The sequence below is a fragment of the Salvelinus alpinus genome, chromosome 24 (assembly GCF_045679555.1).
Source record: "Salvelinus alpinus chromosome 24, SLU_Salpinus.1, whole genome shotgun sequence".
NCBI lineage: Eukaryota > Metazoa > Chordata > Actinopteri > Salmoniformes > Salmonidae > Salvelinus > Salvelinus alpinus.
Genome location: NC_092109.1, coordinates 19,848,553 through 19,873,566, shown reverse-complemented (window position 1 = coordinate 19,873,566; position 25,014 = coordinate 19,848,553). Strand labels below are relative to the sequence as shown.

Genomic DNA, 25,014 nt, shown 5'->3' with positions numbered 1-25,014 from the left:
CTTCCCATTGGCCAGACAGCAGTTCGTTGGAACGCGTTCATTGGCAGCACCAGACATGCTGGCCGCTGCTGATTTGCACACGTTTGGTCAAGTGAACGTCATGATTCATGCTTTACTGTACGACGCTGATAGGTTAGGTGTCAATGTGTCAAGTCCCAAATACGTGAAATGCCGGTGTCATACATAGAAATGTAGTTGGTGCATTGAATTGACAGTCATTTGGGGGTCATTTTCCAATCTCAGGACCACTGTAATCTAAATTGTACTAAATTACAGTAAACCCAAGCCTAATACTTGTGCAAGGGAAGTAGTGAACTAAATCCAGTGCCATATAGTGAATTGTATAACATGATGATGGTAGGCAAAAGCCAAATGATCTGTGTGTAAAAAAAAAAAAGGTAATCAAAGTTAGTTGTTACATCAGGTAAATTGTACATAAGGGTCTGTGCTATCTGGAATCCTTGGGATGTTAGGGTCAGGCAGGGGTGAAAGTAGATTTAATTTATTCCCTGTATAGAATCTCATATGAGACCAAAACATTTTATGGGCATACCAGCCCCCCCTCCTATACCCGTTAAACTAGAATAGTGTAAATAAGGGGTCGGAATAGGTTTTGCCTTGGGCCAATTCTTTTCTCAACGTTCGGTAAGGGTAGGGGTTAGGATGTATGGTTGTGACGTCCCAAGGATCCCAGTTAGCACGGACCCTGTTTTAAAAGATTTGTCTTTCTATTCTACTGCATTAACCAATCAGCTGACTGATTTGCAGAGGCGGGGCAATCGCCGATAGCGGATTTCCACTAGATAGCACAGCCACAAACTCAGAATTGGCCAAATCGTAAAAATGAATGAAACATTTTTTTTTTTGTATCTATATATTTAAGGTTAGGCATAAGGTAGTGTGGTAAATTTAGAGTTAAGAATAGAGCTAGGTTTAAAATCACATTTTAAGAAGATAAATTGTAGAAATAGGCTAGGTTTATGACTTTGTGGCTGTGGTAACTAACGACGACCCTGGTATTGTCCATTTGTTGTGCTCACAACTTGTGTATACAACCGTTACAATCTGTTTAACAGTAGTTGCCTATCTTCTGTTAAATTGCAACGAAACAGTTTATCACGTGACATACAGTTTACGTTATCTTTATCAACATACGACGGCACAGCTAGCCAGCTCACCAAGGATTTCTAGGCTAGTTTTGTGTACTTTTGATAACGGTAGACCTGTATCATATCCTTTTTTTATGAGTGTGGTAGCGCTACGTTCATCCACGAGCGCCTTTGTATGTCAAGTGAGTAGGGGCTTTGGTCAACTGATGTTCACTCGTGGTGATTCTGCGAGGGTTCGATCACTGGGAAAAGGATACAACTTGCATCAACAAGGTATTCTGAAAATAAAGTGTCAGCCTATTTCTGATGTCAATGTCATTGTTAGTAACTACATTAGCTAACATATTACACAACAGTGTATATTGCCCTCTTTCTAGACGTTCTATCTAAACTGTTTGTTAAGAAAATGTTTGAGAAGTCTTGTAGTATTAAATCCTGGGGGTATCGTATAGAGGTTGACCATTATGATTTTTCAACGCCCATACCGATTATTGGAGGACCCCAAAAAGCCGATACCGATTAATCGGCCGATTAAAAAAAAAAAAAATGTATTTGTAATATTGAAAAGTACAACAATACTGAATGAACACTTTTCTTTTTCCTTAATATAATACATCAATAAAATCAATTTAGCCTCAAATAAATAATGAAACATGTTCAATTTGGTTTAAATAATGCAAAAACAAAGTGTTGGAGAAGAATGTAAAAGTGCAATATGTGCCATGTAAAAAAGCTAACGTTTAAGTTCCTTGCTCAGAACATGAGAACATATGAAAGCTGGTGGTTCCTTTTAACATGAGTCTTCAATATTCCCAGGTAAGAAGTTTTAGGTTGTAGTTATTATAGGAATTATAGGACTATTTCTCTCTATACCATTTGTATTTCATATACCTTTGACTATTGGCACTTTAGTATTGCCAGTGTAACAGTATAGCTTCCGTCCCTCTCCTCGCCCCTACCTGGGCTCGTACCAGGAACACATCGACAACAGCCACCCTCGAAGCATCGTTACCCATCGCTCCACAAAAGCCGCGGCCCTTGCAGAGCAAGGGGAACAACTACTCCAAGTCTCAGAGCGAGTGACGTCACCGATTGAAACGCTATTAGCGCGCACCCCGCTAACTAGCTAGCCATTTCACATCGGTTACACCAGCCTAATCTCGGGAGTTGATAGGCTTGAAGTCATAAACAGCTCAATGCTTGAAGCATTGCGAAGAGCTGCTGGCAAACGCACGAAAGTGCTGTTTGAATGAATGCTTACGAGCTTGCTGCTGCCTACCATCGCACAGTCAGACTGCTCTATCAAACATCAAATCATAGACTTAATTATAACATAATAACACACAGAAATACGAGCCTTTGGTCATTGATATGGTCGAATCCGGAAACTATCATTTAGAAAACAAAACGTTTATTCTTTCAGTGAAATACGGAACCGTTCTGTATTTTATCTAACGGGTGGCATCCCTAAGTCTAAATATTGCTGTTACATTGTACAACCTTCAATGTTATGTCATAATTATGTACAATTCTGGCAAATTAATTACGGTCTTTGTTAGGAATAAATGGACTTCACACAGTTCGCAACGAGCCAGGCGGCCCAAACTGCTGCATATACCCTGACTGCTTGCACGGAACGCAAGAGAAGTGAGACAATTTCCCTAATTATAAGAAATTCATGTTAGCAGGCAATATTAACTAAATATGCAGGTTTAAAAATATATACTTGTGTTTTGATTTTAAAGAAAGGCATTGATGTTTATGGTTTGGTTTGGTGCAACAACAGTGCTAAATCATCACCCGTTTGGCGAAGTAGGCTGTGATTCGATGAGAATTTAACAGGCACTGCATCGATTATATGCAACGCAGGACACGCTAGATAAACTAGTAATATCAACCATGTGTAGTTAACTAGTGATTATGTTAAGATTGATTGTTTTTTATAAGATAAGTTTAATGCTAGCTAGCAACTTACCTTGGCTTCTTGCTGCCCTCACGTAACAGGTAGTCAGCCTGCCATGCAGGCTCCTCGTGGAGTGCAATGTAAGGCAGGTGGTTAGAGCGTTGGACTAGTAACCGGAAGGTTGCAAAAACGAATCCCCAAGCTGACAAGGTAAAAATCTGTCGTTCTGCAGTTAACCCACCGTTCCTAGGCCTTCATTGAAAATAAGAATGTGTTCTTAACTGACTTGCCTAGTTAAATAAAGGTGTCCTTTATAAAAATCAGCCAAATCGGTGTCCAAAATGCCAATTTCCGATTGTTATGAAAACTTGAAATCGGCCCTCATTAATCGACCATTCCGATTAATCGGTCCACCTCTAGTATCGTATTATACCTCAAACCATACAGTAGCAGTCAAAAGTTTGGACACACAAGCTCATTCAAGGGTTTTTCTATATTTGTGCTATTTTCTACATTGTAGAATAATAGTCAAGACATCAAAACTATGAAATAACTCATGTGGAAAATAGCACACCAAAAAGGTATTAAACAAATCAAAATATATTTTATATTTCAGATTCTTCAAAGTGGCCATCCTTTGCCTTGACAGCTTAAACAAATATATATATGTATTTCACCTTTATTTAACCAGGTAGGCTAATTGAGAACAAGTTCTCATTTACAACCACGACCTGGCCAGGATAAAGCAAAGCAGTGCGACACAAACAACAACACAGAGTTGCACATGGAATAAACAATAACACAATAGAGAAAAAAAGTCTATATACAGTGTGTGCAAATGAGGTAAGATAGGGGAGGTAAGGCAATACATAGGCCATAGTGGTGAAATAATTACAATTTAGTAATTAAACACTGGAGTGATAGATGTGCAGAAGATGAATGTGCAAGTAGAGATACTGGGGTGCAAAGGAGCAAAAATAAATAACAGTATGGGGATGAGGGAGTTGGATGGGCTATTTACAGATGGGCTATGTACAGGTGCAGTGATCTGTGAGCTGCTCTGACAGCTGGTGCTTAAAGTTAGTGAGGGAGATATGACCCTCCAGCTTCAGTGATTTTTGCAATTCGTTCCAGTCATTGGCAGCAGAGAACTGGAAGGAAAGGCAGCAAAAGTAGGAATTGGTTTTGGAGATGACAAGTGATATATACCTGCTGGAGCGCGTGCTACGGGTGGGTGATGCTATGGTGACCAGTGAGCTGAGATAAGGCTGGGCTTTACCTAGCAAAGACTTATAGATGACAGCTTTGCACACTCTTGACATTCTCTCAACCAGCTTCATGAGTTAGTCACCTGGAATGCATTTCAATTAACAGGTGTGCCTTGTTAATTTGTGGAATTTATTTCCTTCTTAATGCGTTTGAGCCAATCAGTTGTGTTGTGACAAGGTAGGGGTGGTATACAAATGGTGTGGGGATGCTTTGCTGATGACACTGTCAGTGATTTATTTAGAATTCAAGGCACACTTAAACAGCATGGCTACCACATCATTCTGCAGCGATACACCATCCCATCTGGTTAGGGCTTAGTGGGACTATCATTTGTTTTTCAACAGGACAATGACCCAACACACCTCCAGGCTGTATAAGGGCTATTTGACCAAGAAGGAGAGTGATGGAGTGCTGCATCAGATGACCAGGCCTCCACAATCACTCAGCCCAATTGAGATGGCTTGGGATGGGTTGGACTAAAGAATGAAGAAAAAGCAGCCAACAAGTGCTCAGCATATGTGGAAACTCCTTCAAGACTGTTGGAAAAGCATTCCAGGTGAAGCTGGTTGAGAGAATGAGCTATCTTCTGTATACCACCCCTACCTTGTCACAACACAACTGATTGGCTCAAACGCAGTAAGAAGGAAAGAAATTTCAGAAATTAACTTTTTAATAAGGCATACTTGTTAATTGAAATGCATTCCAGGTGACTACTTCATGAAGCTGGCTGAGAAAATGCCAAGAGTGTGCAAAGCTGTCATCAAGGAAAGGATGGCTACTTTGAAGAATATCAAATATAAAATATATTTTGGTTTGTTTAACATTTTTGGGGGTTACTACATGATTCCATATGTGTTATTTCATAGTTTTGATGTCTTCACTATTATTCTACAATGTAGAAAATAGTAAAGATAAAGAAAAATCCTTGAATGAGTAGGTGTGTCCAAACTGCTATCATTATGAATGTTTTTACCTGTAACCAGTAACAACTTGTCTTTCATGTTCTCGCCTCATTCTCACTGTGTCAGCTGACAGAAGACCTGACCGAGAATCCTCTATTCTGCAAGCTCGATAACGCTGTCACAGCATGTGGACCGCCCCAGCCTTACTGTTACACTGAAGAGAGAGCTGGAGAAGGTATTACACACAAACAACTTATCATCTTCGAGTGCTCAAAACGTTGCTATCTCAAGCATGATTGTAAGAATTAACCGATTACTATAAAGTACATGTCTCAGGCTCGCATTTAAAGATTCTGGTGCATCCAAGAGTATTAATTTGTCCCTCTCATAATAATACAATTGTGGTTCTACTTTAAGCAATGACATTGTTGTTGTGTTATTACACTACTAGAGTTGTTGTTGCTATTTAAGACCGTGTTATGGACTTGGACTACTCTGTGTGTGGGTGCGTGTTGTGTGAATCGCTTTAAATGACTGAGATTATGTTGTTTTAATCCAGGCTGAGAGGGACCTGCAGACAGAGGCTTAATGGGCTGTGTTCAGAGAGCCTGTACAGGATACTGCAGGAGATGATCCAGGAGCACTGTGTCAGAAAGCATCACTCTACTGTGCCTCCAGAGGACGACACGGTACAATACAGAACAGTACTCATTGCTCATTGCTGAATGGACTCTACTATACATAACTCTAGTCTGCTCTATTCTAGCTGGACCCTAGTGACACCACCAGCCAGGACCAACCTCCTGTCCTAGGACTGAGTGTCCAACAGGTGCTGTAGCTGATGCCACAAGAGGAGGTAGGTACACTTTGTCCGTGAGGCTGATACTTAAAGGATGAGTTCTTTTTATAACCAAATCGAAATTTTAGATTAAAATGGTATGTTATAGAAGGGTGTGGACACCTTTTGTGTGATTTGACATGTTTTTGAGAAACTTACCCCAAACAGCTAATCCTTTTCTCATCCTCGTTGTGTAGTAAGGGGGGTCCGGGGAAAAAAATAACTAAGGCTCCAAAAACACCCAGATACGTCATTTTAGAAACAGCAAAGCTCTCAGTACAGTGAAACAGGTCTTTAGATGTTGTACACATGAAATTGTGTCATTCTGAACTTTATCCGCAATGTTATATAAATCACAAAAGGTGTCTGGACCCTTGTATAACATGCTATTTACATAAAAATTGTGATTTGGTTGTAAAAAATAAAAAATTCTCCTTTAAGATCCATTAACACAAGTTATACTGGCAGGTGCAACGTGTGTTTAAAAAAAAATGTAAAAATTCAAGCAATTTTCAAATAATTCCCACGCACCGGTAACAAGTAATCAAATCAAAGTTTATCGCTTGCCCAGGTTGCAACAGGTGTAAAAATACAGTGAAACGCTACAAACTCTTCCTCTACAATGCAGTGACAAGCCTGTTGTCTTAGATGTGCGAGTGCTTTTCCTATTTATGTACAGTATCACACACACACTGCTCTTCTAGAGCTCTGGTAACCCCTAGAGATCACTGAATAAACATGTTTTATTTCTTGGACTTGTTCTTGTTTCTCTAAACAGGATATGTGGAAAATGAAACAAACTGCCCAGAGAATTAGAAAAGCATCTCTGGAAGACGTGTTTCAGCCTCCTGTCCTACTATCAGACTGAATGGGGTAAAGAGACACCAGACTTTTACCAAAACGTAGATATGTAGCATAAATACGATTTTACATTTGACAGTATGTGTGTGTCTTCCTATGTAATGGACACCAATGGTCTTTAGCAAATGTGGCAGTATCTGGCTTTATGGTATAGCCGCTCACCTGCATGTGTGTGAATGGTGAAACATACCACTCCTCTTCTTTCTTGGACAGAGGATGAGAGTGAAAGGCTGAAGAACATGAAGCTGTCTCACTTGTCTGGCCTTCTGGAAAGCGAAAGGAAAAGAGCAGAGAGCCTGAAGGGGCAGAGCCGTGAGTGCCGCCCTGCTGCAAAAGCAGACTCCCTGCTACCTCTCTGTAAGAGACTCTCAACACTTGGTTTGATGTATTCTTAGGTTTGTCTCACGGGTTGCGACCTTCACTCACGATCAACGTGTTTTCTCCAGGAGCTGTTAGGATGCATTCAGATTCTCCAGTCACTTATCCTTGACCACAGGCTAAATGCCCAGAAATAACTTGACAGGAAAGAGTTTGAGTACTTTGAGGCCAAATGTGAGATCATCATGCAGAAGATCAGGTGTGATTAGCCCCTCCTGTTTACATCTACTCTACACTGGGCTCCTTCAGATGCAGTTCACTGTTAATGAGTGTGAGAAATTGGTATTTCATGCATGTCCATCAGCAATGTTCAGTTTTCGTGTCTCTTTTACATTTCTTAAATATGTCTCTTCACAACAGAGCAGAGATGTTGGAAATTCAGCTGAACACCTACACAGCAGACACAATATCAGCCTATAGAATAACAAGGTGAGTCAAATGCTGCCCAGCAACTCAATGTCATTATCATATCAACCACTCTGGGAGCTCTCAACACCTACACATCATTCCCACTCATGTTGTTCTTTTTGACAGCTTTGTTCATCTACTATGCCTTTCCTTGCCTAAACATCAGACTGTTACCATGGTTACTACATGAATATCAGTCTGAAAGAAGTCGCTGTAAAAAAGACTCAATAGTCTTTACAAGGCAGAATATTAAATACAATTATATTTACACTTACTTTACTGGTTGTACATGCTGTCGGTCCTTTTGGCGGTAGGTAGAGATAGGGTATCCACAAGAAAGCGTTGTTTACCAGACTTTTTGCAGTGCCAATAGTTGACGCATTGCACTTGATGACCGAAGCACATTTCCTGGCAATCAACTGTTAGGGTTTGCCATTTGTTTAGGCTCGCCAATATTGTGCAAGTCTTTGTCACGTGCAAATTGTAACAGGAATGAAAATAAAAACCGGAAATACAAACTATATACAGACATGGCCGTGGAAAGTAGTTTGGGGGTGCAGTGATTTATTAAATATTTTATGCCAAGGGGGTGGATGCAGAAAAAAATGAATTGCCCCCACTGAAGAAGTCTGTATCGATCCGCTAATACAGGACTAGTAAAGGCCCAGTGCACTACTTTTGTAAAACTGTTTTAACTAAATGTATTTGAGTGTTTTCCAGCATTTGTAACTTGAGTCTGATAAATATCTGTACAAAAGTTAATTTGATAATAAAAATACTTGCTTTATATATGTTTTCCAGTTTCTTTAAATACTTTGCAAATGCAACTTATTTCTATATGAAAACTGAAATGGTCTATTCGATCTTTTTCCATTTTAGTAGACGCTCTTATCCAGAGAAACTTACATTGCGAGTGCATACATTTTCGTACTGGTCCGCCATGTGAATCGAACCCACATCCCTAACATTGAAACATTTCAAAGACTCCAGCCACCCTTCTCATGGACTGTTCTCTCTGCTACCGCATGGTAAGCGGCAAGTCTAGGTCCCAAAGGTTTCTTAACAGCCTCTACCCCTAAGCCATAAGACTCCTGAACAGCTAATCAAAGGGCTACCCAGACCCCTCTTTTACGCTGCTGCTACTCTCTATTTATTATCTATGCATAGGCACTTTAACTCTACCTACATGTACATATTACCTCAATTACCTCGACTAACCGGTGCCCTGCACATTGACTCTGTACCGGTACCCCTTGTATAGAGCCTCGTTATTGTTATTTTACTGCTGCTGTTTAATTATTTGTTACTTTTATTTTCAATTTTTTTATTTAACACTTTTTTCTTAACCAACAATACTTCAAGAAGTTTTAAGGGCTTGTAAGTAAGCATTTCACTGTAAGGTCTACCTGTTGTATTCGGGGTGCATTTTTGAACATTGCAAGCACCATGCTCTACCAACTGAGCCACATCACCATAAACCACTTACTGTCACAATGTACTCAATTACTGTATTGTGTATTGTTTTTCTTCATGGTGATGGAGACTACAGGTACAAACCTAGATGACCAGCTTCTGTACCATACAGTAATGTACATTTTACATTAAGTGGTTTGTAAGGATGGAAAATTAATACTGCACAAAGTGGTTTTCCATGTTATTTGATCAAGAAACATATTTAATTTGATGTGGATGTTTTGTCTTTGCCCATAACTTTGCACAATTTGATGTAAATGTTTGAGGACAGGGTTTTGTTCTTTCTGGATTCCATTAGAATGACAATCGCAGACGAAGGGACAGGGCAACAACTCTTACAATTCCAACTATTGAATCCTGCAAGATACTGTTCTTAATTATACAACTACCTTTTTTGACAAAGTGGAGATGCTGAAAAAAGTTTTGCCCACACTACAGACATATATATTGGTCTGCTAATACTAGTAAAGGCCCAGTGCACTACTTTTGTGAAAAACTTTTTTTATATATATATTATTTTTTTACTTTTTATTTTATATTCTGATTTTTCAGGGGGTGCTTCAGCATTCCTACTTCCAATGGCTATGTATACAGACCAACATACTGAAGGTGGGGTTGATAACCCCACCATACTGGATATTTTGTTTCCCCATTCATACCAGCAATAGGACCGACCACACAGACCACCAGTAAATATAATTTTATTCATCATTCTGTCTTGTAGAGGTCGTGAGAACTATCCTGATCCAAACACTAATTTCTGCCCTGACATAGAATTCTATGCAATTCAATGTTGGGTCTTCAGGCTATGCCTTTTCCAGGAGTCATTGGATGGCCATGCTAGAACAGATTAAGTGGAAATATGGGCCAAATCAGAACTGATAAGCAAATGCATGCTATTAGTTCTCAATTGAATTAATCAAATGTGTTTTCAGAAAGTCCCATACTTCTGTCCTTTAGCTTTGCCAGATAGTTACACCTGCCTCTCCCCTCTCAATCAGTCCTTGTGTTTTCATTGAAGGAAACTAGAAACAGAGCTGAAGACCGCCCAGTTAGAGAAGAAGTATGTGGAGTCCAAACTGTCATCCTTTGAGATATTTGGCAAGGAATATTCCAGACTGCATCAGGAGATTGACACCAAATCTGAAGTACTTCTCTCAGAACACGGACTAACTGAGTTGGTGTCAGACAGTTCTGCCGCAGACCTCTGACACCTTTGATGACAAGCTAACTCCATAGTTATATTATTGTTTGTTTTTGTAATAAAATGCATGATTAGCCGGTGTTGTCTTAAATGTTGTTCATTCTGATAATAATCACCTTGATATGATACAACAAATTCTAAATTCAGACATCGAGTTAGCTGGCCTATTTGAAAAAACACGCCTGACACGAATTTGCCACGGTCAGAAGGGAGATTTTGCGCCTCTAGCGGGAAGATAGTTTCTTGCATCACCGACTGATCTCAAATTGATGACGTGGTGCGGTTCGTCGACCGGACGATAAGGATGGCCGACCAGAGCAGGCAAATCAAACTCGCCGCAGCCAAGAAAAAGGTAAACAAATTAATTCCCACAACACAGGGAATATAACAAGTATTTCATCCATTACTCTGTAATGGGTTCAAGTTGTCTGTAGTTTCAGGTTTTCACGAACCCGTGTGATGTTGACATTCCACGTCCCCCGACCTCTCTGCAGTCGCCCATCCGAACTCGCGTCCCCCTGTGTGGCTGTCAGTGCGCACGAAATACCGAGGATTCGCTTGGGCCTCTAATCTTAGCTAGAACGATTATGTGGACGATTTATACAGGGCAGTGACTTCAAGTTTGCTAATAATGCTGCTCGGCTAGGTATAAACCTGTGATTTGATCAACCCAAGTGGCAAGGTAGTTAGCGATATCTAGCTACCGTGCTGATGTTTGGCTAACGTTAGCCATAGCGATTTAGCTATCTAGATACCAATGAACTGACATGTAGCACGTTATCATCTTGTGCCGAAGCGACTGGCTAACTCAATATAATATAGAACGGGGTGTCTGATAAATAGGCTTGCTTATTGACTATTTTAAACTTAATTAACTAACTTACGATGAATGCTGCCTAGATTATTATTGAGTCATGTTTGACAGGAAACGGTGATGTGTCACTGAAGAGTGACTGGTTGTTTTGACAGCAGACGCCCCCTTCCTTGTCTTGTGAGCTACCTGCTGTGTGTACCTAGAAAGACCTAGCTAGATAGCTAGCTACTTAGTTAATCAAATAAAGCACATGCTCTACCATTAACGTTACATGTTTAAAAACAAATACACTTGTGCATGAAGGTTCTTTCATTACACTTTTTTTTTTTAAACAATTACCTTCCTCAACCATCAGCTGTTGCAGCAATTGGTTATGCTATAAGATCTTGTTGGACTGTATTGGATCTTTCTAAATAGTCGTTCCATTGTCACCCACACCAATGATACCAACTGTACATACTGTAGATCTCTAGTCGAATCGTATGGGATAGTTCTGAACAGTCGCACCATTTTCAGCCACACCAAGGCTCCCTGTACTTCCTCTGCGATTTATAATGAATGTCTGCTGATATAGTTAGCCTAGCAAAGGTGTGAGTTCCAGACAGTTGAGTGCTCTCATTGCCCGCTCCTCCTCCTCTCTTATGCCGGCCAGCTGAAGGAGTTTCAGCAGAAGAGTTCTCCTGCCAGTGGAGGAGAAGGAGGACCAGGGGCCAAGAAGACGAGGAAGGTAAAGGGAGGGAGCCAGCCAGACACACCCTCAGCTGACCGACACTCTCCAGACAATGTAAGTCACCCAACTGTATGCTGGCTGTCTCTGTCTGCGTGTGTGTTATGACTTTGAGTACTCTTTCTGCACACTGCTTCCTTGCAATATTTCACGTGCCGATATTTGCATTTCAATAACAAAATGAAACGTTGCAAGAATGCAGTTTAATGATACTTCTCTGTAATCACATTGAACGTTCCAGTGCAGCTTCCGACTTTTACTGGATGTGTGAGTGTGTCCTTTTGCAAGTTTACTGTCAGTGTTTGTCGTATGTCAGATTATTGTATGTGAAACGCAGCTATGCTCCAGCGATGAAAGGATATGTCTTCGTCAGGTGAGAACAGACTATCATGCTCTTGGCAATTTGTATTCCCGTCAGGACATTGCATCTTAACACACACACCCTTCTGTTTGATTAAGAATCAATATTATGTTGTGTGTTTAATTGTTAGCAATCAGGTTGGCAATTGTTTCATAGTAAAAGTGGTGAGTCAGTGGCAGTAGATGGTTGCTGTAATAATTCTGAAGTTCCTGGATCTTTTTTTGCATTCCTCCTTAGCTACTGCCTTAGGCTTCCCTTGGGGAAAACAGTTTCTCTGCCATCAGTATAGACTTAGCCTGTGCTCCCATCCAGACAGTCATAATGACAGTAATTTGCTTGGAGAAACATTGTCACAGAGTCAAATCTTTTCTGTACCTCCCAGAGACAGATATGATTGTGATGAATCGGTCACTAACATTGTCTGGCAGTGATGAACCAGGTTCTGGGCTTTAAAGTCTCTTTATCTTTCAATGAATGCCCAATTCCAAATGGACCCCTAGCCTTAATCCAAAGCACTTCTTGGAAATCCGAAAGGAAAAGTAGCTATTAGCTTTGTGGTAGTAGCGCCACCCTCTGGTAGGCTAGCGAGGTTGAACTTCCACCATATTGATTACACCTCATCACGTACAACAACAGGGGCTTAGCGGTAGATAGGGTTCTATAGGTGCTAGTCTCCCTTTTTACGTCACCTCTTGCTGTTTCTTTCTCCCTCCCTCACTTGCTCATTCACTGTCCCTCTCTCTTTCACCCTTCCACTCCCCCTCTCCTCTGCCGTAGATTCAGAGTATTCTGAAATGTCTTAGTCAGACCAATGGATTAACTCTGCCTGCCTATGGCAAAAGCCAGGTGAGCCTCTCTCCTTCCTTCCTTCTCTCCCCCTCTCTCTTGGGCTATCGTTCTTCCCTGCTATCTTTTTCCCTTTTGTTATTTTACACCTGTCTCTTTCCTTCTACTTCACTCTCTCTTGAGCTCTCTTGTATCTGTCCCACTCCCTCCCTACTGTTTCTCTATCCCACCCCTTCTGTTTTTGCTCCTCTTCTCTCCCGCATGCTATTCCTTATGGTCACTGGTTGCTCATAAGTAATTTTGCTACAGTGAGAGAAGTGCTTGGTATTTATTTAGCCATTGTTGACTTACTAACATTCTACCAGTATTAAGCCTAGCTAAATGCTGGGTCAGTCCATCTGGGCGTGAGGTTTATAACTTCTGGACCTGATGTTTACTTTATTTACCATACTGGCATGTCGCCATCAGTGAAAACAAGATGTGTTCATGTGTGATTGTCCGTCCATGTGTTGTGATTGTGGTCTCTGACACTACCTTGTGTTCTAGGATATGATGTGTATGTGTGCTGTGTATGTTTCCAAATTGCTGTAACCACGCACTCTCTGGATGAGCACTGAAAAGTAATGGCTGTGTGTGTTGCTGACTCAGACCCACGTCCATGGGGAGGTGAGGGGGTCCCCAGTTACCCAGCTACTGGAGGACCCAAACGGAGAGACCGGCCGCGGCTCTCCTGTGTCTAACCCTGCTAGCTCTGCTACTAACCCTGAGTGTGCAAGCCAATCCCACAACACTGACCTGCAGCAGGTGTGTCCCTCCGTCAGTCTTCTCTCTCTCTCGGTCTCTCTCGGTCTCAGTGTCTCTCTCTGGATCTCTCTCTCTGGATCTCTCTCTCTGGATCTCTCTCTCTGGATCTCTCTCTCTGGATCTCTCTCTCTGGATCTCTCTCTCTGGATCTCTCTCTCTGGATCTCTCTCTCTGGATCTCTCTCTCTGGATCTCTCTCTCTGGATCTCTCTCTCTGGATCTCTCTCTCTGGATCTCTCTCTCTGGGTCTCTCTCTCTCTCTCTCTGGGTCTCTCTCTCTCTCCGGGTCTCTCTCTCTCTCGTTGGGTCTCTCTCTCTCTCTGTGGGTCTCTCTCTCTCTCTCTCTCTCTCTCTCTCTCTCTCTCTCTCTCTCGGTGTCTCTCTCTCTCTCTCTCTCTCTCTCTGTGTCTCTCTCTCTCTCTCTCTCTCTCTCTCTCTCTCTCTCTCTCTCTCTCTCTCTCTCTCTCTCTCTCTCTCTCTCTCTCTCTCTCTCTCTCTCTCTCTCTCTCTCTCTCTCTCTCTCTCTCTCTCTCTCTCTCTCTCTCTCTCTCTCTCTCTCTCTCTCTCTCTCTCTCTCTCTCGGTGTGTCTCTCTCTCTCTCGGTGTGTCTCTCTCTCTCTCTCGGTGTGTGTTTCTCTCTCTCGGTGTGTCTCTCTCTCTCTCGGTGTGTCTCTCTCTCTCTCTCGGTGTGTCTCTCTCTCTCTCTCGGTGTGTCTCTCTCTCGGTGTGTGTCTCTCTCTCTCTCGGTGTGTTTCTCTCTCTCGGTGTGTTTCTCTTTCTCTCGGTGTGTTTCTCTTTCTCTCGGTGTGTCTCTCTCTCTTTCTCTCGGTGTCTCTCTCTTTCTCTCGGTGTGTCTCTCTCTTTCTCTCGGTGTCTCTCTCTTTCTCTCGGTGTGTCTCTCTCTCTCTCGGTGTGTCTCTCTCTCTGGGGTCTCTCTCTGTGTCTCTCTCTCTCGGGTCTCTCTCGGTGTGTGTGTCTCTCTCTCGGGTCTCTCTTGGTGTGTGTGTGTCTCTCTCTCTCTCTCTCTCTCTCTCTCTCGGTGTGTCTCTCTCTCTGTGTGTCTCTCTCTCGGTGTGTTTCTCTCTGTGTCTCTCTCTCTCGGGTCTCTCTCGGTGTGTGTGTATCTCTCTCTCTCTCGGTGTGTGTGTGTCTCTCGGTGTGTTTCTCTCTCTCTCGGTGTGTCTCTCTCTCGGTTCTCTCTCTCGGTGTGTCTCTCGGTCTTTCTCTCTCGCTCGGTCTCTCTCGGTGTGTCCATCTCTCTCCCTCTCGGTCGGTATCTCTCTCTCTCTCGGTGTGTCTCTCTCTCTCTCGGATAGGCTTAGCTTACGTTTAACGTATTCACCTCCCTCAGTTTCACTCACAGCTATTTCCTCTTTCTTTCTCTTCTTCTCTCTGCCGCAGAACTGCCCCCATGACGGTAATGAAAACCATGCGGATGAGAATAGGTTGGTCGCCTCGTCATCCAATGTACACCCACACACACACCTCTCAATCCCTCTTCAGAATGAGTCTGCCCCCTGGTCCTCACTGCCCCTTCTCTACCCTTCACTGCCCTGCCCCCCTCACCTGCAACTGTTGATCACACACACACACAGAATTAGAAGCACAGTTATGATGGCTGGCAGTGCAATTTATCACATATTGAATGCCCGAATACCCAATAAGACTGGTGTGTTCATTACCAAATAACACTGGGCTAATGTTGAGTTTTTTGTTGGTGTGTGTGTGTCAACAGACCCCTGTCGTCCACAGAGAGCCTGCGGCAGCTCTCACAGCAGCTCAACGGTCTTCTCTCTGGGGTATGTACTTTATGGCCACAAAAAGGAGAAATTTGGCTTTTAAGATCCAGGCGACCCCTGAGATGTGCACATTGGATAAGTGCAAGCAGCTCACCCCAGTCTCAATGAGGATACACTCTCTTACTTGCTTTGGATATTTGCTTGCTCCCAGTTTAGTGCGTTGCATAATCAAGAGTGTTATTTGTGATACTCTCATTGGCTTTGAGAAGCTTGCTTTATTGTGGTTTGACTTGTACTGTTTTGTTTCTTTCCCGACCTATTCTAGTCATCCACCACCTATATAAATGGAGACAGTGCTCCCTCGCCAGCCAATGAAAAAGACCTGGAGGTAAGTGACACATCACAACACCACACGTTGCCCCCTCGTCATGGACACGGTACACTGGGAAAAGCACTATAAAATGCTATCCATTTGTTCTGATCAGACAGACCCAGTCCCACTCTCCCCGAAGGTGCCCTTGTGGCCCCAGGTTATGTAGAGGTATTCTGTCCTCTGTCCACTCTCAATCCACACAGGCCCCTCTCCTCTCTCACAATCCCTCCATTCTTGTTCTCTGTGCAGGTATGTGACTGGCCTCGGCCACACAGCTCACATGACCACTTCCTGTTCCTGCCCTGCGTCCTGTCTCGGGTTACACACACATGTACTCCACATAAGTGATACTCATGATTTAGAACTGAGTTTGTGTTGCATGGCTGAGACAACAATGCAATCTGAATGATCGGCGCAGTCAGAACAGAGCAAATGTATGAATTGCTGTCCAGGCCTCCCCACTGTACCTTGCCCAGGCCCTGCAACCATACAACGTTTAATGCATAAAAAATATATATATTTTGTCTGCTCTATTCAGATATCTCTCTTGCTCTTGTCTGATAGTCCTCAGACCTCACCTGTTAGATTGCCTTGTAGATTGATGGAGTCTATATAGAGAATGGACTCTCTTCTGTTTGCAAATAATATTTTCAGGCATCATCTTTCCAAAGCCTTGATCTGAGCTGGCTATAGGTCCCTCTCACTAGGATTTTACAGGATACAACATTTTGTTACAGTGACTACTGGGTTGCGACTTGTTAAATTGGCTGAGATCACATTAGGGACTTGTATGTTCTTATTGTGGTCATGCATGTTATGTGGACTTCTAGAGAAACTGGGGTCATGTGAACCCATTAGATCTCATTAGATTACACTCTCCAGTCTGACCGTGTATTGCTGAACTCTTCACTAGTTACCCATGCCCCTGTGCCCCCATGCCCCTTCACTAGTTACCCATCCTCACTGTGTATGACGTCTCTGAATACTGGTAGGATCAACAAGTACCTGCTGACATCTTTTTCTGTTTGTTATTCACATTATACATCCCTGAAGAAGAGGGAGAAGGTGTTATTTACTTTCCCTGAGGGAGAAGATGTTATTTACTTTCCCTGAAGGAGAGAGAGAAGATGTTATTTACTTTCCCTGAAGGAGAGAGAGAAGGTGTTATGTACTTTCCCTGAAGGAGAGAGAGAAGGTGTTATTTACTTTCCCTGAAGGAGAGAGAGAAGGTGTTATGTACTTTCCCTGAAGGAGAGAGAGAAGGTGTTATGTACTTTCCCTGAAGGAGAGAGAGAAGGTGTTATGTACTTTCCCTGAGGGAGAGAGAGAAGGTGTTATGTACTTTCCCTGAAGGAGAGGGAGAAGGTGTTATGTACTTTCCCTGAAGGAGAGAGAGAAGGTGTTATTTACTTTCCCTGAAGGAGAGAGAAGGTGTTATGTACTTTCCCTGAAGGAGAGAGAGAAGGTGTTATGTACTTTCCCTGAAGGAGAGAGAGAAGGTGTTATGTACTTTCCCTGAAGGAGAGAGAGAAGGTGTTATGTACTTTCCCTGAGGGAGAGAGAGAGAAGGTGTTATTTACTTTCACATTAATGAGTTACTGTTTTGTATTTCTCCTCCCATCGCTGTTTTTCTTTTCCTTCAATTCTCCCTCCCTCCCCCTCTTTTTTTTTCTTCTTTCGATGCATGCTGCGTGCACGTCAGAGTCGAAACCAGGAGCTGGCAGCCGCACTGGACTCCAGCAACCTAACAAACAATCAGCTCAATACCAAGCTAGACCGGCTGGTAAGAGTGTGTGCTCGTGGGAGTTTGGCGTTCTGCCTTGTGTGGCAAATAACCCCTGACAGCCCCCATAGCAAGACTGACTGGCCACAGATTGACTAGCAAATGACGTAACACCCTGGATAAACAGCAGCTGCGCTGAGTGGTAGCACAGTCGGTTTTGTTTATTCACCTCCCTCATAAATAATTTCATTGCACTGCCCTGTTCCCATTGGTAACAGCCAAGCTTTTACATGCTCACCAAGATGGACACGCTGACTGAAATGAGGGAATGTTTAGAACAACTGCATTGATATTTCTTCTGGAGCCATCTTGCTAACAGCTAACCGTTGCTAACCCCACTGGCTAGGCTAATACGCTGCTGTCCTTCTCTTGAGTATGCGAGGGAGCTTCCTTGGTGCTCAACAGTGATTTAACTCTTGAAGAGTGAAAGGAGATGACATGGTGTAGGGTTAGATGGGTGACTTACTGGAGATGTTGGGGTGGTGGTTTGAAGTCTATGAGGTGGGGATGATGATGATGATGATGTCATGGATTTTTCCTCTGTCCTGTTTTGTCTGACAGACCGAGCAATCTCAGGAGCTCACAGATCAGCTGCAAAAGGTGAGCAGACTAAGGAAGACTCTCTCATTCTCTCGTCTCCTCCTCAGTGGACAATGACAGGATGTTTTCTGTGTGCTTTCTTTGATCAGGAGCGAAGAGAGTTTGAACAGAAGTGTGTGAAGGAGCAAGGAGCAATGCGGGAACAGCTACAGGTACACACACACACACACAGAAGGAACTTCTTCAAGGTTTTTCATTCCCTCAGAGCACTTTTCTGAATCGATTTGAAGACCTTTGAAAGCAATTGTCAAATGTTCACTCTGCAGTTCCAGATGTGTGCTATGTATCTGCCTTTGGGGTCAGCGCACCATGCTGTTCCCTTTTTACCCAGGGATGCGAGCACTGATACACTGAATAATGTCTCATCATTGCAAATGAAAGCTTGATTTTTATCCAATATTTACAAATTGTATCATGCGAGGCTTCAATAACTGGTCTGTCTGTCTCTCGCCCTGTCTCGGTCTGTCCGTCCTCTCCCCCAGGTCCACATTCAGACCATCGGCATCCTGGTGTCAGAGAAATCAGAGCTGCAGACCGCTCTGTCGTACACACAGCAGGCTGCCCGCCAGAAAACAGGTGTGTTTTCTGGCGTGTGAGAAAGAGCCTGTGTGAGAAAGAGAAGGCATTTAATCGTCCAAGTCTGTGTTAATGTGTCTATGAATGTGAACGTGTTCAGTAATGTGATATATTGTGGTGTGTGTTCAGAGGAGGTGATAGAGAAAGAGATGGCGTTGATGTGTTTAATATGAATGGGTGAGAGAGTCTATTTGTGTTACTGAGCGTGTGTGTGTGTGTGTGTTTCAGGGGAGGCTGAGGAGCTGAGTAACCGTCTCCAGGCCACCAAACAGAGAGTCTCTGAGCTGGAAAGAACCCTGTCCTCTGTCTCCACACAACAGAAACAGTTTGACAAGGTAACACACACACACACTGAAGACCGTTTGAGGAGGTAGTCTGCACGCTAGACTGATATTGCTACAGTTGAATGCTATGACCGATGACTATCGATTTGAGCTTTGCGGTAATGTCTAACAAATGATTGATGTTCTCTTGTATGTGCAGCATAACAAAGAGCTAGAGAAAGAGAGAGACAACCTGAGGCTAGAGGTGTACAGACTAAAGTAAGTCTTACCCTGAGTATGCTGACATTCTAGTCCATGGCTGGCCTTTCCTTGTTTGATTTGTGGACTAGGTAGGGAAAGGAATATGGTGGATACCACACCTAGTCAGTTTGTGTGATTGTGATACATGGAGAGAGATGCCTGTCGTCTGCGGCGAGGTAAATCAGAGGCTCTTTGTGTGTGTGTGTGTGTGCACGTTCCTAGCTGACCCTCTGTCTCTGTGCAGTAGTGTGAGTGAGGAGGGGAGGCAGCAGAGTTCAGAGCTGTCAGAGCAGCTCAAGCTGAGGGTGAGCGAGAACAGCGCTATGAGACTGGACCTGGACGAGCTGCGCAAGAGACTGGAGATGACTGACGACATGCTGCAACAGGTAGGCACACACACACACACGGTGTCTCACTTAATCACTCACATACACACATCATTTGTTCTACAGTTGTTCAATTCTTTCTTTTTATTCCTAGTTTTCTAGTCAGTCAGGGCCTCCCAGTGCCAACCAGCAGATGCACTTACTACTGGAGGAGAAACTACAGATTGAGGCACACACTGCTCAGGTGTGTGTGTGTGTGTTAGGGTTGAATACTTTCCTGGTATTTTATAAATGTTCCATCTCGAAAATAAATCACTTGACCTGGTATTTCCCGCCAAAACCGGAAGTGTCATTCAAAAGCATTATAAAGCATGGGGCTCCCGAGTGGCGCAGCGGTGTAAGGCAATGCATCTCAGTGCTGGAGGCGTCACTACAGACACCCTGGTTTGAATCCAGGTTGTATCACAACCGGCTGTGGTTGGGAGTCCCGTAGGGCGGCCACAATTGGCCCAGCGTCATCTGGGTTTGGCCGGTGTAGGCCGTCATTGTAAATAAGAATTTGTTCTTAACTGACTTGCCTAGTTAAATAAAGATTAGGTTTAATTAAAAAAGGTTCAATTAAAAAATTCAATATAAATACGCCTTTGTGTTTATTTGATTAGAGCTTTGGTCGAAAAATTCAAGCCTGGTGAGCAATACATTAAAGACATTTAATGAGCCCAAGGTTAAAAAGCCCAAATGATTGTGATCCAATACATACAGTGCCTTCGGAAAGTATTTAGACCCCTTGACTTTTTCCACATATTGTTACGTTACAACCTTATTCTAAAATGGATTAAATCATTTTTTCCCCTCCACAATACCCCATAATGACAAAGCACAAACAGGTTTTTAAAATTTTTAGCAAATGTATATAATTTTGTCTTTTTTTTTTTTTTTTTTTCACATTTTACGTAAGTATTCAGACCCTTTACTCAGTACTTTGTTGAAGCACCTTTGGCAGCGATTACAGCCTCGAGTCTTCTTGGGTATGACGCTACAAGCTTGGAACACCTGTATTTGGGGAGTTTCTCCCATTCTTCTCTGCAGATTCTCTCAAGCTCTGTCAGGTTGGATGGGGAGTGTTGCTGCACAGCTACTTTCAGGTCTCTCCAGAGATGTTTGATCGTGTTTAAGTCCAGGCTCTGGTTGGGCCACTCAAGGATATTCAGAGACTTGTCCTGAAGCCACTCCTGCGTTGTCTTGGCTGTGTGCTTAGGGTCGTTGTCCTGTTGGAAGGTGAACCTTCGTCCCAGTCTGAGGTACCGAGCGCTCTGGAGCAGGTTTTCATCAAGGATCTCTGTACATTGCTCCGTTCATCTTTCCCTCGATCCTAACTATTCTCCGCTGAGAAACATCCACACAGCATGATGCTGCCACCACCATGCTTCACTGTAGGGATGGTGCCAGGTTTCCTCCAGACGTGACGCTTGGCATTCAGGCCAGTGAGTTCAATTTTGGTTTCATCAGACCAGAGAATCTTGTCCTTTAGGTGCCTTTTGGCAAACTCCAAGCGGGCTGTCTTTTACTAAGGAGTGGCTTCCGTCTGGCCTCTCTTCCGTAAAGGCCTGATTGGTGGAGTGCCGCAGACATGGTTGTCCTTCTGGAAGTTTCTCCCATCTCCACTGAAGAACTCTGGACCTCTGTCAGGGTGATCATCAGGTTCTTAGTCACCTCCCTGACCAAGTCCCTTCTTCCCCGATTGCTCAAGTTTGGCCGAGCTGTCAGCTCTAGGAAAAGTCTTGGTGGTTCCAAACTTCTTCCATTTAAGAATGATGGAGTCCACTGTGGGGACCTTCAATGCTGCAGACATTTTATGGTACCCTTCCCCAGATCTGTGCCTTGATTAAAATCCTGTTTCGGAGCTCTACGGACAATTCCTTCGACCTCATGGCTTGGTTTTTGCTCTGACATGCACTGTCAACTGTGGGACCTTATGTAGACAGGTGTGTGCCTTTCCAAATCATGTCCAACCAATTGAATTTACCACAGGTGGATTCCAATCAAGTTGTAGAAACATCTCAAGGATGATCAATAGAAACAGGATGCACCTGAGCTCAATTTCAAGTCTCATAGCAAAGGGTCTGAATAGTTATATAAATAAGGTTGTTTTTTATTTGTCATAAATGTGCAAAAATGTCTAAACCTGTTTTCACTTGATGAGGATATATATCTTTCTATATCTTTTTCATTTATTTTACAATAAGGTTGTAACGTAACAAAATATGGAAACTTTCAAGAGGTCTGAATACTTTCCTAATGCACTGTAGCTCTACATGCATTGTGATCTGCGCTCCATACTGAGATGGGCTGTCTGTCCCCACCCTGAGCGTTGATGATTCAGAGGACCCAGATTTAGACATGGCATATAATTTAACAGTTCGAATTTCACGCATGCTGTAATTTGTTATGATGTACCAGTCAATACACAAAGTTATTTATCCTCGGGAAAAGGGAGTGGTTGTGGCTGGTAAATCTTGGTAACTGGGTTCCCGCCATTCAACCCTGTGTGTGTGTGTGTGTGTGTGTGTGTGTGTGTGCCTCTCTTTAACGTTTTGACTGCCACGCCATTGTGTTAAAGATCTCTTTTGGTGTCATCTGTAGTTAATGGAGTCGGTGGCCCAGCTGCAGACAGAGAGAGACCGCTACGCTGAGCAGATCCAGGAGGAGGGACAAGTTTGGAAGGACAAGACGGAGCAGCTGCTCTCTCAGGTACACTATGCTACCACCCCATTAGCACAGCCTATAGAGGCGGCACAGCCCTGGACGTAACGCTATAAATACCTAGTCACTTTAAGGTTGAGTTGATTGACGTGTGTCCTGTGCAGGTGACACTAGTAGCAGAGGAGAGAGACAGGAGCATCAGTCAGATCCAGGAGCTTGAAGCCCACATCACAGACCTGAAGCACACTGCAGGTGAGACACACAGCTACCCTCCTCGGTTTGCACGTCAATTCTCAAAAAGACCAACTTACTGCGTTGACCCTCCCCATCCTGTCAATCATTATCATTAAAATATTTGCATTGCCGTAAGGACTTTCCTCTCCTCCCCAGCCCTTTTGTCCCAGGAGAGAGGGGCCCAGGCGGAGCCCCAGCCCTCAGGGCCCTCGGAGAGTGAATTGGCCCTCCAGGAGGCCCTCGGCAGCCTGCAGCAGGAGAGAGACTCGCTCAACTCACAGTTCCAAGCCCAGGTAATGACCACACACACACTGCCAGGCAATAATAACACACACTGTGTGTGTCACACTCCTCAGTGAAGTTGCACTCTGAACACTTTCTCATCAAAGCATAGACTGATAAGATGAATTATGGGGTGGGTTGGTGCTGGTCTAGAATGAAATCCTGCACACCCTGTCCATCCCTGTTGTGTCTCACAACTGAAAACTCACTGTTCTCTGGCCTCCCTTCTCTGTTAATAGCTGCGTGACAACGAGCAGCTGAGTCGCATGTGCTCGGAGCAGGAGTCCCGTCTCTCGGAGCTGGAGCGCCATGCGGAGCTCGGGGCTGAGGATGCAGAGGACCGCAGGCGCATGCTGGATGACGTGCAGAGTGACAAGGCCACCATCAGCCGCGCCCTGGCCCAGAACCGCACCCTTAAAGACCAACTGGCTGAGCTGCAGAACGGCTTCGTCAAACTGGTAATGAGGAGTGGTACCTTTTTTACTCTCCTGTTTACTTATGTGAAGTAATCACTGATCTGCCAGGTTTTATTAGTGTTTAAACATGGAATATGTGGAAACGCATCTTCAGTTATCCAGCCACATTCAGATCGGTGGTGACCTCATGAATGTGTTGAATGTCTCTGTGGTCCTAGACCAATGAGAACATGGAGCTGACCACTGCTCTGCAGTCAGAGCATCACGTCAAGAAGGAGCTGGGACGCAGGATGGGACAACTACAGGAGGACCTGCACAATGTCAAGGAGCAGGTAGGGAAACGCGGGCACACACATGTCATGGTGAACAGGTACAGGAACAGCATATAGACACTCGCACGTCTCTTCCATCCCTAGTTGGATTTGAAGTCGCAGGAGTACCAGGCACTGCTGGAGCAGCGGGACCAGGTAGTGGCCAACCTACAGCAGTACTCTGCAGGCTATACAGCCCTGGCTTCAGAGCGAGAGCAGCTCCACAGACAGTACCTGCAGCAGAGCCAGCTGATGGACCGGCTGCAGCATGACGAGACCCAGGGAAGGGTTCAGTTGGAGATGAGCCACAAACAGCTGGAGCAATACCAGGTCAGGGACGGACACACACGCATGTAGTCACATATCCCCGAATACACACACACAGAGTTGCACATGAAGAGACGCACACTATGCACACGTACACACAGTGTCTGTATTGACCCCTCTGGCGCCTTCTGCAGGAGAGGCTGGAGCAGTTGTCCAGAGATAACGAGCAGTTGAAGGCTGAAGTCACAGAGCTGCTCAACAGCTCAGCCCTGGCCACACTCCCCAGAAACCAGGGAGACGGAGTGGAGAGCCAATCCCTGCCAGAGAGCCCACAGAAGTCCTCGATCGCTATCCCAGAAGACTTTGAGAGCCGCGAGGAGATGGTGAGGAGAAAATACCTATCAGTGGGATCTAGTGTTCCCAAATGCTGTAGAGAATCCTACATCGAGGATTTCCAAAGTATTTCTCAGATAATTGTCTCTGAAGAATAATTCCTCCCTTCCGTCTCTCTCTCTCTCAGGAGGAGTTTGTGCGCGGTGCGGTGGCGCGTGTGGAGGCAGAGCGAGACGAGGTGAGGAGCAGACTGGAGGAGGAGAGGAGACTGCACTTTGCTGCCAGACACCAGTCTGTAGCACTCAGCATAGAGCGCCACAGTCATGACCACGACCACGGTCAGTGCCACGGTCACAGCCATGATGACCACAGTCACCTTGAACATACAGGTGAGAGGAGGAGGAAAGGTGCGTGTGTGTGTATGTATTTGTATGTGCTACTTGCATGACTTTTGTTTTCTAGGAACACTATGCCAGTTTTGAGTGTCACCAGTGCAGTGTGTCTGACCAGTTACCCTCCCCCCCCCCCATGTTAGTCTCAGGTTCAGAGGGTGTAACAGTGGAGGTACATGAGGCCTTGTATATTGCCATGGAGAGGCTGCAGCAGCGCTTCACCTCTCTGATGCAGGAGAAGGCTGACCTGAAGGAGAGGGTAGAAGAGCTGGAACACCGCTGTATACAGCTGTCTGGAGAGACTGATACTATTGGTGAG

The 25,014-nt window shown here is 44.1% G+C and overlaps 1 protein-coding gene across 7 annotated transcripts in view; it reads left to right on the top strand.

Moving 5' to 3' along the window:
* The first annotated feature begins 130 nt into the window (after window positions 1–130).
* Window positions 131–25,014, top strand: part of LOC139552298 (golgin subfamily A member 2-like) — a 36,971-nt gene continuing 12,087 nt past the window's right edge. Inside the window, exons 1-31 of one of the 7 annotated variants that reach the window (XM_071363891.1) lie at window positions 131–1,382; window positions 5,310–5,418; window positions 5,743–5,872; window positions 5,950–6,039; window positions 6,800–6,894; window positions 7,096–7,239; window positions 7,621–7,689; window positions 10,163–10,697; window positions 11,812–11,943; window positions 13,025–13,093; window positions 13,682–13,837; window positions 15,238–15,281; window positions 15,572–15,635; window positions 15,901–15,963; window positions 17,651–17,731; window positions 18,293–18,331; window positions 18,421–18,483; window positions 18,814–18,907; window positions 19,136–19,242; window positions 19,391–19,449; window positions 19,676–19,817; window positions 19,912–20,001; window positions 22,401–22,508; window positions 22,625–22,712; window positions 22,851–22,987; window positions 23,216–23,434; window positions 23,611–23,724; window positions 23,809–24,033; window positions 24,165–24,353; window positions 24,491–24,692; window positions 24,839–25,009. In XM_071363891.1, the coding sequence (XP_071219992.1) occupies window positions 10,650–10,697; window positions 11,812–11,943; window positions 13,025–13,093; window positions 13,682–13,837; window positions 15,238–15,281; window positions 15,572–15,635; window positions 15,901–15,963; window positions 17,651–17,731; window positions 18,293–18,331; window positions 18,421–18,483; window positions 18,814–18,907; window positions 19,136–19,242; window positions 19,391–19,449; window positions 19,676–19,817; window positions 19,912–20,001; window positions 22,401–22,508; window positions 22,625–22,712; window positions 22,851–22,987; window positions 23,216–23,434; window positions 23,611–23,724; window positions 23,809–24,033; window positions 24,165–24,353; window positions 24,491–24,692; window positions 24,839–25,009 (2,704 nt within the window). In that variant the 5' untranslated portion in view covers window positions 131–1,382; window positions 5,310–5,418; window positions 5,743–5,872; ... (3 more) ...; window positions 7,621–7,689; window positions 10,163–10,649. Of the gene's footprint in view, window positions 1,383–1,434; window positions 3,223–5,309; window positions 5,419–5,742; window positions 5,873–5,934; window positions 6,040–6,799; window positions 6,895–7,095; window positions 7,690–10,162; window positions 10,698–11,811; window positions 11,944–13,024; window positions 13,094–13,681; window positions 13,838–15,237; window positions 15,282–15,571; window positions 15,636–15,900; window positions 15,964–17,650; window positions 17,732–18,292; window positions 18,332–18,420; window positions 18,484–18,813; window positions 18,908–19,135; window positions 19,243–19,390; window positions 19,450–19,675; window positions 19,818–19,911; window positions 20,002–22,400; window positions 22,509–22,624; window positions 22,713–22,850; window positions 22,988–23,215; window positions 23,435–23,610; window positions 23,725–23,808; window positions 24,034–24,164; window positions 24,354–24,490; window positions 24,693–24,838; window positions 25,010–25,014 lie in introns of those variants that run through there. The other 6 variants (XM_071363892.1, XM_071363893.1, XM_071363894.1 and 3 more) reach the window with 6 other exon arrangements.